At 33.5% G+C, this 16,565-nt stretch overlaps 1 protein-coding gene across 1 annotated transcript in view; it reads left to right on the top strand.

The window, feature by feature from the left end:
* The window catches only part of LOC148275370 (guanine nucleotide-releasing factor 2-like), a 217,967-nt gene that overhangs the window by 151,028 nt on the left and 50,374 nt on the right, over positions 1 to 16,565 (top strand). Inside the window, exon 3 of the mRNA XM_088235791.1 lies at positions 15,147 to 15,327. Coding sequence (XP_088091917.1) covers positions 15,147 to 15,327 — 181 coding nt within the window. The remainder of the gene's footprint in view (positions 1 to 15,146; positions 15,328 to 16,565) is intronic.

Here is a 16,565-nt window from a genome sequence, read left to right as displayed (position 1 = left end):
CCTTTTGAATTTAAGCAGCGATGTATTATTAATATGTACGCAGTGATATGTTTGTCCTTTGGCCATTGGCAGTTTGTGACGAGTGGTTGTTGCGTTGATGGGGCATAAATATTCAGTCAGCATCGAGTTTCTATTACTGTCTCCGGGCGGCGCCACCTTTCTGGCCGTGGCGGAAACAGCGAAGCTGCGAATCTTCCAGCTACAGGCTGCCGCATTTATCATTTTACCACGGCTTTTGTGCATGCAAAAAACTGCGAATAAATTCAATTTTACTACAGTTCGTGTAGTTGCAACATGGTCACGAAGGAGAATGGCAATATCCGTCTTAATGATTGAACGTCCAGAGCTATGTCCTTCCGGAAGATTTAGATAGATTATATTCGCTGCTATAACAGGTAGACTGATCGCAGAAATAAGGTTTGAATCATCTGGCCTCGAGGAAATTGCAATATGGTCGCGAAGAAGAATGGCAATATCCGTCTTAATGATAGAACGTCCAGAGCTACGTCCTTCCGGAAAATTTAGATATATTATATTCGCTGCCATAACAGATAGACTGATCGCAGAAATATGGTTTGAATCATCTGGCCTCGAGGAAATTGCAATATGGTCGCGAAGAAGAATGGCAATATCCGTCTTAATGATAGAACGTCCAGAGCTACGTCCTACCGGAAAATTTAGATATATTATATTCGCTGCCATAACAGATAGAATGATCGCACAAATAAGGTTTGAATCATCTGGCCTCGAGGAAATTGCAATATGGTCGCGAAGAAGAATGGCAATATCCGTCTTAATGATAGAACGTCCAGAGCTACGTCCTTCCGGAAAATTTAGATATATTATATTCGCTGCCATAACAGATAGACTGATCGCAGAAATATGGTTTGAATCTGGCTTCGCGAAAAAGAAGCAAAACTTAGAGCCAGTTGCATAAAGAAAAGTTAGGTTAAATAATGTTTCAAGTTATTACATAAAAGGGAAATATTTTATACTACGAATACCGATAAAAATATATAAAATGGATTTAGAATAATTAATTGTATTTTTAAAATCAATTTGGATATTTTGGAAAAATGTTTTCACATATAAATATAAAAAATATATATTATTTTAAATACGTCTCTAGAAAAACGCGACATGTTTGGCCTTGATGGTTGTGACGTCAAGATTCGTGACAATGTTCTAAACAATTTAAATGGTCAAGAACAAATGAACATGAATCGTGACGTATTAGGGACGTGTCATGGCGTGTCAAATCATGACCCGTGCATTTTTTAAAAAGTTTGTCTTAGATCGGATAGTCTATTAAAAAAATAATCAGAAATTTCCAAACTTCCTCATTGTGATTAAATAAGGATTTCGGCACACCTTTTATAGTGGAACTTGGAACTCGATTAATGGTCCGCGTGTATCCTCACCACTATACTTCAGATACTATAAATCAACTATAATTGAGATGCCTATTATTTTTTTGCATCAAGAATATTAAATGCCTCTTGGTTTTAGACCGCGTGTCTGTAGTCTATTACGCACCTGGGGAATTGTGCTAGAGTGCTGAACTCGCCCGTCTTCAGAAACGCATGCGACTTGCGTAAATTGACGAACGGCACCATTCTTGAACCACTACAAAGTCGCCCCTGAGTAGCGCCTGCTAGCGTCACCCAACAAAAACTTCTTCGTTTTTATTACAGTATCTCAGCTACCCCATAAATTTCTTACGCAAGAATGAGGAACTTCAGCCCAACGAGAAATGGGATGCAAAAAATGTTTCCTTACGCGCGGTAAAAAAGAGAGCATTCAATTATACTTCCTAATTTCTTGGATATTTATCGAAAAAAATATAAATACGATGGATTTTTTTTGCACAGATTCAATTAAATTACTACGAACTAATGAATTCTATAAACAAATTATCGATGATACAGATTTAAAAGGTTTACATTTTCTGAATATAAATCCTAACATCTTTAGGGCTTTTTCTTTGGTATTATCAAAATGAGTGGAAAATGTAAAGCGTGAGTCAAGAGTTATTCCTAAATCTCGAATCGTGTTAACTGAATGAATGCTCATATTGTTAATACTGTAAATGGTATCTTTTGTCGTTCTTTTCCTTGTAAATGTAATCCACGACTCTCTTATCAATGATAGGAGAGTTGTGGAAGATTTCCGGTTTACTTATCGTCAACGGAACAATCGGCAGAACTGACGCAGAAGATGCGGAAGAGAACTTGAGACGTCACATGTTATGTCTACTTTCATCCGTCATATCCTGCCGTGCTCATTCGTCCCAGTTAAGCCCGGCACTATTTGAACGATAAACAGAAGAATACAATTTGGCAGTTAACCGATAAATTTATCTAATTTCACCTGGTTTTAATCAATTACTATAAAAACGAGAAAAAATATGATCCAGGCAAATTAAATAAATTTGTATGAATTTTAAGAATGACCGTAAAACACTTTTATCTCGGCGAGATATGACGACGCTTGGCGTGACGTCACGCCTGTATCGCGAGGGCCCCCGTGACGTGACGCGGCCACGTGACCGTCGCTTCCTGCCGCCCGCCCGCAATCTCCTTCCGGACCCGGACCAGAGCCGGTAGCTGGTGCGCCGCTGGCGTCGCGTTGCGTGTTACAAGCGAATCCCGGAACGGATGTGATGCCGACCTAATTAGCGACGGCCAGCTGATTTCATTCCGCATTATCCGCGTGTAAGCTGTGCAACTTACGCGTACATTTACTATGTTTTATACGCCTGCAATGTGCTGCAGATCATTGCACTTGTCTCGAGACACCCGATTGGATCTGCTATTTTTCTTCTTCTTCACGTGTCGCGTCTGGTCCTGCCGGACGGAGACGTTGACGACCACTCGGGAGAAAGCTTTCCTATCCTGAGCAGCGCGAAACGGCTCCTCCACAGTTCTAATTCCAGTCCATGCTTGAATGTTTCGACGCCAGGAACGCTGTTTTCTTCCGACCCCTCTGCGTCCGTCGATCTTCCCCTTCCGTGTCAAGCTGAAGTGTGGCATATTTATCACCTCTCAATGCATGGCCGAAGTATGATATATTACGGGGCTTATGTAGTCTGGTAAAACGAACGCAAAATTAGGCAATCACACGATTTTGCCATTTTAAAACGAATGTTTTTTTTTTAATCGCGCAATAATAAAAAAAAAAAAAAAAAACATAAATTAGATAAAAACAATATTTTTTAAAGGTATTTTTGTCAAAAAATATACTTAAAAGTTTTATGTAACTAAAATATAATTACTTTTAGACCGGCAGATTACGCCATTTCAAATTTAGATTAAACTTAGGTATCTGGGATCTCAATAAAGACTAATACCCGTATGCAGAGACAAACCTTAAGGTGAGGAAAGTACATTCTATTGTGTTCACCTTCGGGTTATTCTCTGCATTTGAAATTAGAATGTACTTTCCTCACCTTAAGTTTTGTCTCTGCATACGGGTATAAGTATTGAACTGAATTTTGTTTTAATAATTTAAAGATAATAAATTGAACATGAAAGTGGCCGTGGCCAAATTTGTTTTTTTTTGTTTTTTAAAAGAAATATAAGAATTTTTGAATTACATACATTTTTGTGACATTTTCCTTTATTTCTACTTAAAATTATGCCTTCGGTAATACTTTAAAAAAATAAATCATTGTAACTTTAGTTGAAACCTTTTTTATAGAATTGTATTCTCTTTTATTGAAAAAAGAAGATAATTCTGGTTGTAATATTCAATTTAAAACAATATCTTTTTTACTTTTTTATGACCATCAGACCAGGATTACCAAAAACGATTAGGGCTGGTCTGAAGGTCATAAAAAAGTCAAAAAGATATTGTTTTAAATTGAATATTACAACCAGAATTATCTTCTTTTTTCGTATTGGCTCTATGTAATATCATACTTCAGTGTTGGTCATCATATCGGTCCAAGATATTCTTAACATTCTACGGCGGTGAATAGTTCTGTATATAGAATACATATATATAGTATAGTGAACAGATCTAAACATCAAATAAATATCGAACCGGACGATCCAATAACATCGAATAGGAAATTCTAATAAACGTCGAACCATACGGTCTAATATAATTTTTTCATATTTATTTATTAACTCAACATATGTCAAAAGTCATATGTTGAGTTGCGACGAATAATTATCTTTATTAACGTTAACACATACATATATCACCACAAATATTACATAGAATCAGAAACATAATAATAATTTAAAAATATATATATATCAATATGGTAAACAGCAAACTCAAACATTTGTTTCCCATTTAATAAATAAAAAGAGAAAAATAATAATAATAGGAAAATCTAATAAATATCGAGCGGAACGATCTAAATAACAAAGTCAAACCAATAAACATTTAACGGACTGTCTAATAAAAATTGGACAGGATGATTTTAAAAATAATAGTGAATAGAAAAACCCATAAAATATATATAGAACGAGACGATCTAATTAAATTAGGTAATGTATCCAAAATAAAACACGTTTATTGGATTTTAATTCTACTTTATTTTTTTTAATATACAAGAGTTTCGTCTTGTTAGGACATTCGTTTGAAAATGTCCTAACAAGACGATACGCGTCCCAATATGCCCTCTTTGAATATTTAGTAAAATTAAAATCCAATAAACGTGTTTTATTTTGGATGCATTACCAAATTTAATATAGAATTGTACCAATTGTCTGCATACACAATAAACATTATCTAATTAAACTTTAAAAGGGCGTAATTTTATCGATTTGCCGTAGGGACCTCATAATATGGTCGTCTTTAGTGTAATTCATGTTTATTATAATTTATTAGTCTCATTTATACAGAAAACTGCGTCATTTTCGTGCGTAATCAGACCGCAAAATTATCTTTAAAATTATTGTCATTTCGAGCAAAAACAAGTCATTAAATAAATATCGTTCGACTAAGGAAAACAATATCTGACTAACGATTTCGTTCGACCAAATCGGATTTTATAAAAAACATCATTTTGGCTCTGCGTATCAACATTCCTTGGTTTAGCTTTGCTCATTTCATTATTGACCAACGAGCGCTTTCAGAGTTGCATACTGTATGTGATAACGAAACCACACTGCAACAATGATTTTATATTGATTTATTTTATGTATCACTTATAATTATGTTACAGTCGGCATCGTGGTGTAGTGGTCAGCACGTTAACCTACCATGCAAGAGGTCTCGAGCTCGATTCCCGACATGGTTGACATTAAATATTTATTTCTCTATCTATTTTTTAAAAGTCTATTTTTTAAAATCAAAAACTTTGTTCCAATAAAGGAAAAAAATTTAATGTATGAAGCATATGTTAAAACTAAAGTATGTTATATGCAACTACTATGGGGAACAGGATATCAAAATGACATAAACAGACTACAAAGACAGCAAAATAAAATATTAAAGTTAGTATATGACCTTCCCTATCTAACAGCAACTAAAGAACTTTTTGAACAAACTAAACAATTAAACGTAACTGAACTCTTTAAACTAGAATCTTTAAAATTTATTCATAAATTAGCCACTGATGTAATTGTAGACGAAGAATTAAAACTTGAAAAAAATTGTAGTAAACATGAACACAATACGAGAATATCAGAAAAATATCATATACAATCTTTTAAAACGAGAAAAGGACAATCGAGACTTATAAACCATGGACTGAAATTATACAATAAACTACCAGACAAAACTAAACAAAAGACTCAGGCAACCTTTACAAAAGATGTTAAAAATATTATTATTAACAGTAGAATGTGAATTTTAAAAGTGAAAACATTTTGTTAAATGTATGTAACCCGTAAGGGTTTATCAATAAAATTTAAATAAAAAAAAAATAAAAAAAATAAAAAAAAATAATAATAATTAAAAGGGTGTTTATTAAATATTTATTTAAAATATTTAATAGTCCCTGGACTGTAACCTGAAGCGTAAGACTGATCATCTTACCTCCAAGTAACAAAAGGATCAAGATACGCTGCGATTGGTGTACCAATTCAGTGGCCTATTAGGTGCTGTAAGGTAATGATGAATGATGAAGTGTGTTTGTTTGCTTGTGTTTCCTCCACGTATCAACGGAGCGACCGATTGCATCGTGATAGTCGGAGAGGTGAAACGTAAAATTTAATGCTTATTTTTCACCGCGAAAAAAAAACGCAATTTTAAAAAAACATCAACAATAAGTAACATTATTTTTAAATGATTAGGCGGTAAGGTGGGATGTAAAAAAAAAAATATTTTTGACCATTCGTCTGACAGAATAAGGAAATGATTTTTTATATTACATATATTGAACCCTCAAAATCGGTATATAAACATGTTAATTATTTTTGTAAAAAGCAAAATCTACCGACACAGAAAATTTATTTCTGATAATGAAAATCGAAATCGGTTTAGTTTTGGGGTGTGGAAAACGGAAATACGAGACCTCGAATCGCGAAGGCATCTGCGAGAGAGAGTGACAGAAAAACTATACTCAAATACCTATTAATCAAACCGCTCTTTCGCCTCTTAATAACGTAATACTTAGCTGTTTTCTGTCTAACTGCTCACATAATATTTTCTGCAAATTCTACCGATCTGGGTCCAGATATCTAGAAACCTGTTCCTACAAACGCTAATGACTCGTTTCAAACGACCTTTCCACTACTGGAATTCCACGATACACTGTAAGATATGACATTGCCACAAAATAGGCATAAATAAAGTGGCGGATAATTGCGACAGGTCAATTAAAACTCTGTATAAATCATTTTGAATTTGATTGAAACCAGCGTATTCGCGCTACGTAGTAATAATATATACAAGTTGGAAGGGCTATCTCTATGTTGAACAGTACCACTTTGGACATTGACATTTTTCACGTCTCCGAAGGAGTTTTTCGTTACAAGATTCTCTTACTTTTTTAACATATTATTCTTTGGATATTATTTATTTATTTATTTATTTATTTATTTATTTATTTATTTATTTATTTATTGATTTATTTATTTATTTATTTATTAACATACACGGCATAATTGCCTTTTACAAATTTATAATATAAACATATAAGGTTTGATATTTTTTAAACTACATATTTGCACTCAAAACTAAGGAGCAATAATCAAGCCTAAACATTATATAACATAATATTTAAAAAAAAAAAAAAGTTTAAATAAAACAAAAGTTTGAAATAAAAAGTATACGAGAACTTTAAAAATTAATATAAAAAGTAAATCAAATTTTAAACATAATAAGGTTTATAATAAAAATATATATAAAAAAAAACAGAAAATCATATATGAAGTAACTACATTAAATATGATTACTGCTCATCTTTGAAAAAGTTTATAAGGTTTGTTCTATAAGAACAATACCCCACATTAAATATATCCGATATGTGGGAACAACTATTGCCGAGTTTATGAAGTCGGCTTAATACGGCATTACAATTATACACTGTGCGTGAGTTGTTACTACAAAACGGTGGCACCCGCCTAGTTATCCTTCCAGGCACCCTGAAGTTGACGAGTGACAAAAGTTCTGGGCAATCCCATATAGAATGCACAATTTTATACAAATTTAACAGGTCTATAATTTTTCTTCTATCGTTAAGTTTAAGCAAATTTAATGTTTTTAATAAAAAATCGTAATTTAAAAATTCATGACTAATTCCAAGTTTAAAATTTATGTATCTTAAGAATTTTTTTTGGACCCTTTCCAGAGAATTTTGATGACAATTGTAGTAAGGAGTCCAAATTGTCGAGTTGTACTCTAACTGACTTCTCACTAAAGAAGTATACATCAACTTCAAAGTGCCTATGTTTTTGAATTCATTAGTCACACGTAACACGAATCCCAACATTTTCAGAGATTTACTAGTTATGTTGTTAATGTGACTAATGAAGGATAATTTTTGGTCGAAAATGACGCCTAAGTCGCGCACCTCAGAAGTTGAGATTAATTGAGTATTTCCCATCAGATAATCGAATAATATGGGATTTTTTATTCAATTATTATTATTATTATTATTATTTTTTATTTTTTTTATTATGTACATTAATGTGTGTTTTTTTAAATATACCTAATTTTACCTAATTATTTCTATATGTATGAATTAAGATATTCCATTTTGTAATGTACATAAATATAAATAAATAAATAAAATTGAAAAATTTTAAATTGAAACAATATACAGTAGCGAGCACTGAAATCTTTCCAGACTGAAAATATCCGTTTTTTTAAATAATATTTTTTGTTGTTGTGATTTCTTGATAGTTTTTCAGTTCAAATTATAAAACAACACTGTTTTAAGATGATATACAAAAAAGTGCCTTTTTAATGACCAACATTTTTTTTTCATAATTTTATAGTTGTTTTATAGATTTTCGATTTTTTCTCACAAAAATTAAAAATGCTCATATAACTTTAAAAACACGTATTTATTTAAAATAAAATTACATAGGTACATACACTAACAATTATCGAAAACTAACAAAATCAGTACTTTGTTGTTCCTCCTTTTTTTATTACTGCTTCAATACGTTTTGGCATGGATTTCACCTAATTTTGTCTGTAGTCTTAGGAATAAAATTCAAACCACACTTTTTTTTGTTTTATTTTTATTTATTTTTATTCATAAATCATATAACACAAAGTATTTTACAAGTATAATACGTTGGATTACATTCCCAAAAGTTACAACAACTCAATTCGGGACATAAATAATATTAGCATTTAGAAAATAACACATATTGAGAACAACAAAGAAACAAAGCAAGTTTAGCACCCTTATAACTAAATATACAAACAAAACAAGCAAACAAACCATCACGCCGTTTCCCCGTAAGGGTAGACAGAGAGGATAGAACGCCACAACACTCTATTTTTGCATACAGATCTCGCTTCCTCTACATTCATACATCTTCTCATGCACGCGCGCCGATTATTCCGACTTTTGACATGTCCATCTTTAAGTATTTGTTGGATTCGGTCATGCCATATCTTTCTCGGTCTTTCTCTATTTCTGCATCCATCAACATTCGCATTGTAAATATTCTTAGCCGCTCTCTCGCCGTCCATTCGTTCTACATGTCCAAACCAGCGCAGAGCTCCTTTCTTGATTTTGTCGATAATGCTTGTCTCAGCCTTACATAATGTACGGATCTCAACATTTATGCATCTATCGTACATAGTTTTACCACACATTCGCCTGAGATTTCGCATTTCGACAGCATTCAGCCTACTTTCATCCCTGTTTTTCCAAGTCCATACTTCGTTCCCATACATCAGGGACGGGACCAGGACTCCGTTGTGAACTGCCAATTTTACCTCTTGTGACAAGCATTTATTTGCCAAGGTCGATTTAAGTGCACCGTTCACTCTGTTCCCGGCACTCACCCTACTTTCAATATCTTTCTCAGTCATTCCATCCCTAGTGAACATACTTCCCAGATACACAAATTCCTCTACTTGTTTTAGTATAACTCCATTCACAGTGATTTCACATTTAGTCATACTTACATTTCTTTCAAAAACCATCACATTCTACAGCAACAATATATACGCCTTATTCGATGATGTTTTTAAGGTTTTCCTTTGACGAAGGCTTCATTTCATTTATTTCAATTGCCATTTTATGCCACAAGTTCTCGATAGGGTTTGTAGACAAAATACTGTATTTCACCCCTCGGGAATCATTAAGATTAACAAATTACGGCAGGGATGGAGAGTACCTTAAAGGAGGGGATATGGAAGTGTAGGCATTTACAGGCCTTATGACCCGTCATTGGCTGGTTTAAGTGGCCACTTTACACACTGTAACATTCACCATTTTGCCTATGTTTTTTTTGCAAAATGGTCAATATTATACAGTGTGTAAAGTGGCCTTACATTTTGCCTATTTGCTGGACGCGTTTAATGGAAATGCCTGTTCGAACAAAATGCCGAACACTCCTCTACATTTTTTATTTTTTTTTGCACCACAACAGGCCAGGAGGCCTAATTACAGTGGTGAATCACATCACAGAGCACCCAGGCTTGAGAAAAATCACATTTGAATTTTTGTGTTCTCACCGGGAATCGAACCCGGAACCTTCCGTGCGTGAGTCAAGCGTCTTGACCACTACACCACGGAGGCCGCCAACGTCTAGTGGAACGGAAGGCCTGTTGACTACTGCCAACAGGCCGGCTTCTCCTGAAGAGTTTTAAGTGGTTTCCTCTCCACGTGAGCAAATGCTGAGAAGTTCCTGATTAGCCCACATTAATATATCCCTCCTGATCCCAATAGTTTAGATAAATTTTAAGATATTTAATTGCAGAAAAATCCACTTTTTGAAATATAAACCTTGTATATTATAAGCAAGGTAAATAATAAAGCAACTCCCATATATATCTGTATATCTGGGTAGTATGTTTACTAGAGATGGAAATATGGACAAGGATATTGAAAGGAGGGTTAGTGCCGGTAACAGAGTTAATGGTGCCTTAAAGTCTGTCATAGCAAATAAGTGTCTATCGCAAGAGGCTAAATTAGCAGTTCATAATGGAGTTCTGGTACCAACCCTAATGTATGGAAGCGAAGCATGGAGTTGGAAAAAAAGGGATGAAAGTAGACTGAATGCTGTTGAAATGCGATCCCTCAGGCGAATGTGCGGAAAAACAATGTATGATAGGTGCCCTAATGTCGAAATTAGAGCAGAATGCAAGGCTGAGTTAAGCATTATCGACAAAATTAAGAAAGGTCTTTTGCGATGGTTCGGTCATGTGGAGCGAATGAATGATGAAAGAACGGCTAAAAAGATTTATGATGCGAATGTGTCTGGTTGTAGAAGTCGAGGAAGGCCGAGAAAGACATGGCATGATCAAGTACAACAAATTCTTGAAAGTGGTCATGTGAAAAGTCGGAATAATCGACGTGCGTGCATGAGAAGATGTATGAATGTGAAGGAAGCAAAGGAAGTGTGCCAGGACAGAGTGGTGTGGCGTTCTATCCTCTCTGCCTACCCCTCTGGGGAAATGGCGTGATGGTTAGTTAGTAGTTAGTTAGGTAAATAATAAAGCAACTCCGATATAAAAAAAAAAATGGAAATGCCTAGATTTCTATATTCCTTTCTCGAAAATGTTTTCCCTCTCTGTTGCAACGAATTTAGTTTTACAATCCTGCTATGGCTAGAATGTGCCGCCGCGATTATAATAATCTCCACAATATATAATCCCTACGAAAAGACCACCCGGGAGTGTGATGATAATTCTTGGAAAAGTTGACCATTTGGGAAAGGTTCATGGCGGAGGGCTTCTCCTCGGCAGGTAGTTGAAATGAGCTTTTGACCAGTAATAAATTTGGTCGCCAAATATTTTTAGACTTATTTATCATATTTATTTATTTATTTATTCACACTCTTTATCAAAATACAATTCCATATTCACTTTGCCCAGCTAACAAGGGTACATACCCCGTTCCAAGCTAGGCAATTACATTTTTATAAATTATAATAGTTAACAAATTAATATAGAGCACAGACAAACAAAATATAAACTTATTCGGATACACATTTTGATTCATATACATACAGACATACACATATATACACACATGTATATATAAATATACACATATATACACATTTACATACACACACACGTACATACACCCATGCGCATACACATACATACATTCATAAAACCATAGACAATTTATTTATGCGAAACTTCATGGTTGTCATCTATGAATATATATTTTTTTAATTATTCCTTTTTTTATATTTTATTTTTGACATCCAGTAAGGTTCTCCAATTCGTGGCATGCATCAAATTTTCTGACTCCCTACGACCAATGTCATGAAAGAGCGAGGTCAACACCTTCCGTAACTTGACAACACTCCCGTCTTTCCACGATTCGGGCAAAAGGTTATGGACCTTTTTGCCGACGTTATAGTGTTGTCTCGATGCCAGAACAGTGTTGACCCCTTCACTTAGTATCAGATCCCTGTTAGAGTATCTTGTATTATGGTTGTGGTTGACGCTTGGGTAAATGTCTCTGGCAGAATCGCTTTAATGCCATCTTAAACTAAAAAGTCAATCTTATTAATATTATTTATAATTAATGTTTATAAATAATGAGGATGTTCAGCGTTTTTTTTATATTTTTATTATTTGTTAAAATATTAATTATACAACACTAAGCCAATTTTAATTTATTTATTTTTTGTATATCATATTATCAGCGCTATGATTTTTTAAAGTTTCGTATTTCTGAATTTACTCCGCATGTGACGTCAAAGGTTCTCTTCCGCTTATTCTCGGTCAGTTCTGTCGATCGGTCCGTTCGGGGAAAGCAAACGGGATATCTTTTATAGCTCTCTTATAGAACCAGTGACGTCATTCAAAGTAGTTCGTTTTTTTTTCCGTACATTTTCTAGAAATTTTGCCGTACTATTTTACCGCTTGCAAGAAAACATATTTTATATCATATTTCACGTAGGGCTGAAGTTTCTCATTGCATATCGACCCATCGACTTTTCTATGTGATATTTCACCTTCAAGGACGTTTACACGCTGTGAAACATTTACCATTCTGCCTATGTTTAAACAAACATCCACATTTCCACAATTCTTCCATCGTTGGTTTTTGTTATTGACGTAGGAGAGATTCATCTGGCTTAATTATTTCACCTATAGACAATGCCTCGAAACACTTTTAAATATTAATGCTTCTACTCGTACGAGTATATGTTTATTCATTTATTAATTTTTTTCCACATAATAAACAATAATAAATAATGAAAATAGGAGTTATCCGTGCCGAGGATGCTTGACAATATACTTTTTTTACATGTGCGGAAACTACACTAGATTAATTGTAACAAATAGCATAACAATATAATTTAGGTTCTTTTTTACAAAATGGTGTACAAAACCAAAAATAAGATAAATATTGTTTACTAAATGTTGTTAAATATTTGTCTATAACCACTCACCGACTTTTCTATGCCTACCGGTTTCGAGACGTACCCGTCTCTTCGTCAGGACACCAATTAAACCAACATGCAAACCAACATGCGAAACCTGCTTTACACCTTCACCATAGTTTAGAAACCGGTAGACATAGAAAAGTCGGTTAGTGGTTATATACAAATATTTAATAACATTTAGTGAAATGTTTGACCACAAAATTAATGCTTTAAATATTAAAAATATTTTTGGTTTTGTACTCCATTTTGTGAAAAGGACATATGTAAATTATATTGTTATGGTATTTTTTACAATCAATATAGTGTAAAGTTTCCGCAAACCAAGTTTTTTTTAAATTTCCATTGAAAATATATTTTTCAATAAAAAATATAAAAGCGCCATCTATACATAATTATTTAAATTATTTTTTTTAGAATCACCTTATAAAAGGTTTCTATAGTATAAATGAATATTTCATCATCATCGTCGTTCCCTTTCCGCACCCAATGGCGCATAGGGCACTGTATTGATACACCAATCGCAGCGTATCTTCATATTTGTTATATGTAGGTACAGCTGATCAATCAGTCTTACGCTTCAGGTGCCAGTCTAGGGACCGTGAAATATTCTTATGTAAAAAACACAATTTTTAATAAATATTTCGTGCTTTTACCATGTCGGAAATCGAACCCGAGACCTCTTGCATGGTAGACAAACGCGCTGACCACAACACCACGAGGCCGACAATGAATATTCGGAAGATGTAATTGAAATTGAAATAATTTAAGCCACAGACACCGTAACTCACTTATCCTATCTATCATGTATATGGGGTTTCGCCAGCAAAAATCAGATCTCGGAGGTACAAGTTCTTCAGAACAGAGCTCTGAGAAACATTCTTGCACTGAAATGGGATTCCCATGTCAAGGATATCTACCGACAGACAAAAATACTTCCTTTCAAGGTGATGCCACTGCATGACATAACCAATACTATTTTGAATATCATAAACTTTTCTGCTCACACAAATTTAAAATACACATTTGGTCATGATATTCACAATTATAATACGCGTTACTTAGGGAATTTTCATGTGTCTAAGTTTCGCTCAACTAAGTTCGGCAAAAGGTCTCCGGGAAATTTTGGCCATTCTGAATTTAATAAACTGGCCGATGGGCTAAAACACGAAAAGTCGAATAGCAAATCCAAAAGTGTCGCAATTAAAAAATATTACTTAAATATTTTTGATAGTGATAGTTATTATTGTAATTTATATTAATGGCGTAAAGTACTGTGTTTTATGTTTCTTATACTCGTATAATGTTTTCTTACTATTTCGGATGTATTAACTATGTATGAAATTATGTATTGTCACAAAAATGTTTTCTTTTTATGTACGGTCCCAAATTAGTTTTTTTCAATAACTCCAGGGCCCCGATTACAATGGGAAGTTAACAGAATCGGGTTGAGGTCCCGTGGCTAGTGTTGCGGACTCACGGGCCAGAGGCCCGAGGTTCAAACCCACTCTACCCTAACTTGATTTCCAATTTCTAATAGTGAGTTATTTACAACTCGTTGAAAATAGCCACCAAAATTTAAATATTTGTGTAAATTATATGAACGCAAATATTTCTTTTTATATTTAAAAAAAAAAAAAAAACATTGAAATGTATTTAAGTTTTCTGTAGAAAAAGCATAATATGTGTACATTTTTTTTCTTTTAAACATGTTCAATTAAAGGTTACCGATGAATTTACTCTTAATGTTCATGCAAATATACTCATTTTCCTTCATAAATATTGATTTTTCTTTATAGACAGTCGAAGATAACTCCCATTGCAATCAGGCCCTGGGAGAACAGTATCTCTTATACTATATATGTATAAATGTATTATTATTAATAATTAAAAATATAACAATCTTTTTACTGTTTGTGTTTTTTTAACTTTTTATTTATCCATTTTATTATTCATTTTTTTTTTTTTAATTATGATTTTTGTATTTTTGATTAGGTTTTTGTCAGACTGTAATAAATTGCCAGTGGCAATAAGTCCACCATTTAACCTTTATATTATTTTTTGTGTTTAACACGTTGCATACATTATGGCTAGCGAAGATTTATCATTATCATTATTGTTAATCGAGTGTCCGTTCTTGGTTGTCCCCAGGCGGAGACTCGGAGGGCGGCGGCGGCGGCTCTCCGGCGGGCGCGGCCCCCTCCAGCGGCCACAAGGCCTCCTTCCGCTCCGCCAACAAGCTGGCGCGGCGCGCGCGCTCCTTCAAGGAGGACCTTCTCGAGCGCATCTCCGCCATGGCGCAGCGCTCGCCCGGCGCGCCGCCCTCGCACAGGTATGCACACTTACACAGAAGCCAGAATTCAATCTAATACGAGAAAATTATTTGATTTTTTTCATTCAAAACGGTTCTCTCGTGCCACGAGAGAGGTTCAGAATAGCACCCCAGGGCCTCGATTATGATGGGAAGATAAAATTTATCTTCAATTTTGTCCACAAAGTAAAATTAAGTTTTCTGTGTGAAATATAGAATATGTATTTTTTTTTCTAAACATGTTCAATTACCGGTTGCTGACGAAGACACTTTGAATTTTCTTACAAATATAAACATTTTGTTGATTTCAATTGCTTACTGTTTATTGACTAGTATATGTATTCTAAATAAGTATTTTTCTAATTTTAAGATTATTTTAATACAACCTATACGCAAAAATGTACTCCTGTTCTCCACTACAATATATGCATGTATTATTATGTATCCTCATATATTTTCTACTAATATGTAATGATTTTTTATTTTTTTAAATTTCATTTTTATTTTTCTTTCTCTTCTTAATTCATTTTTATCTTTTGCTCCTTTTTTTGTCTAAAATGCATTTCTGTCTTCGAATTTAAAAATGCACTTCTGTTCTTTCCACTTCTATACTAATATGTAAAGATGATATTTTTGAAATTTTTCTTTGTCTTCTAAAAATCATTTATATATTTTTTGCTACTTCTTTGTAAAATACATGTCTGTCTTTATTTGTATATTTGTATGTAAAAACACGTAAAAGCCTAAAAGGCGTTAAAAAAAATAAATACCGTCTCAGTATATACCGATGAAGATAGCCGTTCATAATCGCGGCCCAGCTCAAAAAAGGCGTATTTATTAGTATGGGATATAAATACCAGTTGTAAATACATACCAAAGTCCATTTTATTAAATAAAAAAATAATATCTCATGAAAAGCAATTAAAAAAATTTTTAGACTGGTTTGAAATTTTTTGATGTTTTAATATTTTTTTTTACTTTACAAATTATTTAACATTAATTTTCGTAAATAATGGGTCCCAACACAGATAATCGACTGAATTTATTCACACGAATTTATTTATTTTATAGAAACATACAGTCAACAATGATTAAATAAATTGACCAGCGAAGTTTCTAAATAAAAATCATAAGTATTAATTTATGTTATATTTTAAAAAGTGTGCGTGCGTATACAATATATAAATATATATATTTATTTAAAATGGTGTATTTGTGTGACAGTCAATGTTCAGGTGTGTGTAAACGTGGGCATCATT

This window comes from Micrasema longulum, unplaced genomic scaffold (genome assembly GCF_059751315.1).
Source record: "Micrasema longulum isolate JH-2025_06_02 unplaced genomic scaffold, ASM5975131v1 h1tg001441l, whole genome shotgun sequence".
In the NCBI taxonomy this organism is placed as follows: domain Eukaryota; kingdom Metazoa; phylum Arthropoda; class Insecta; order Trichoptera; family Brachycentridae; genus Micrasema; species Micrasema longulum.
Note: the sequence above shows the minus strand (reverse complement) of the source record. Positions and strands in the feature narration are given on the sequence as shown.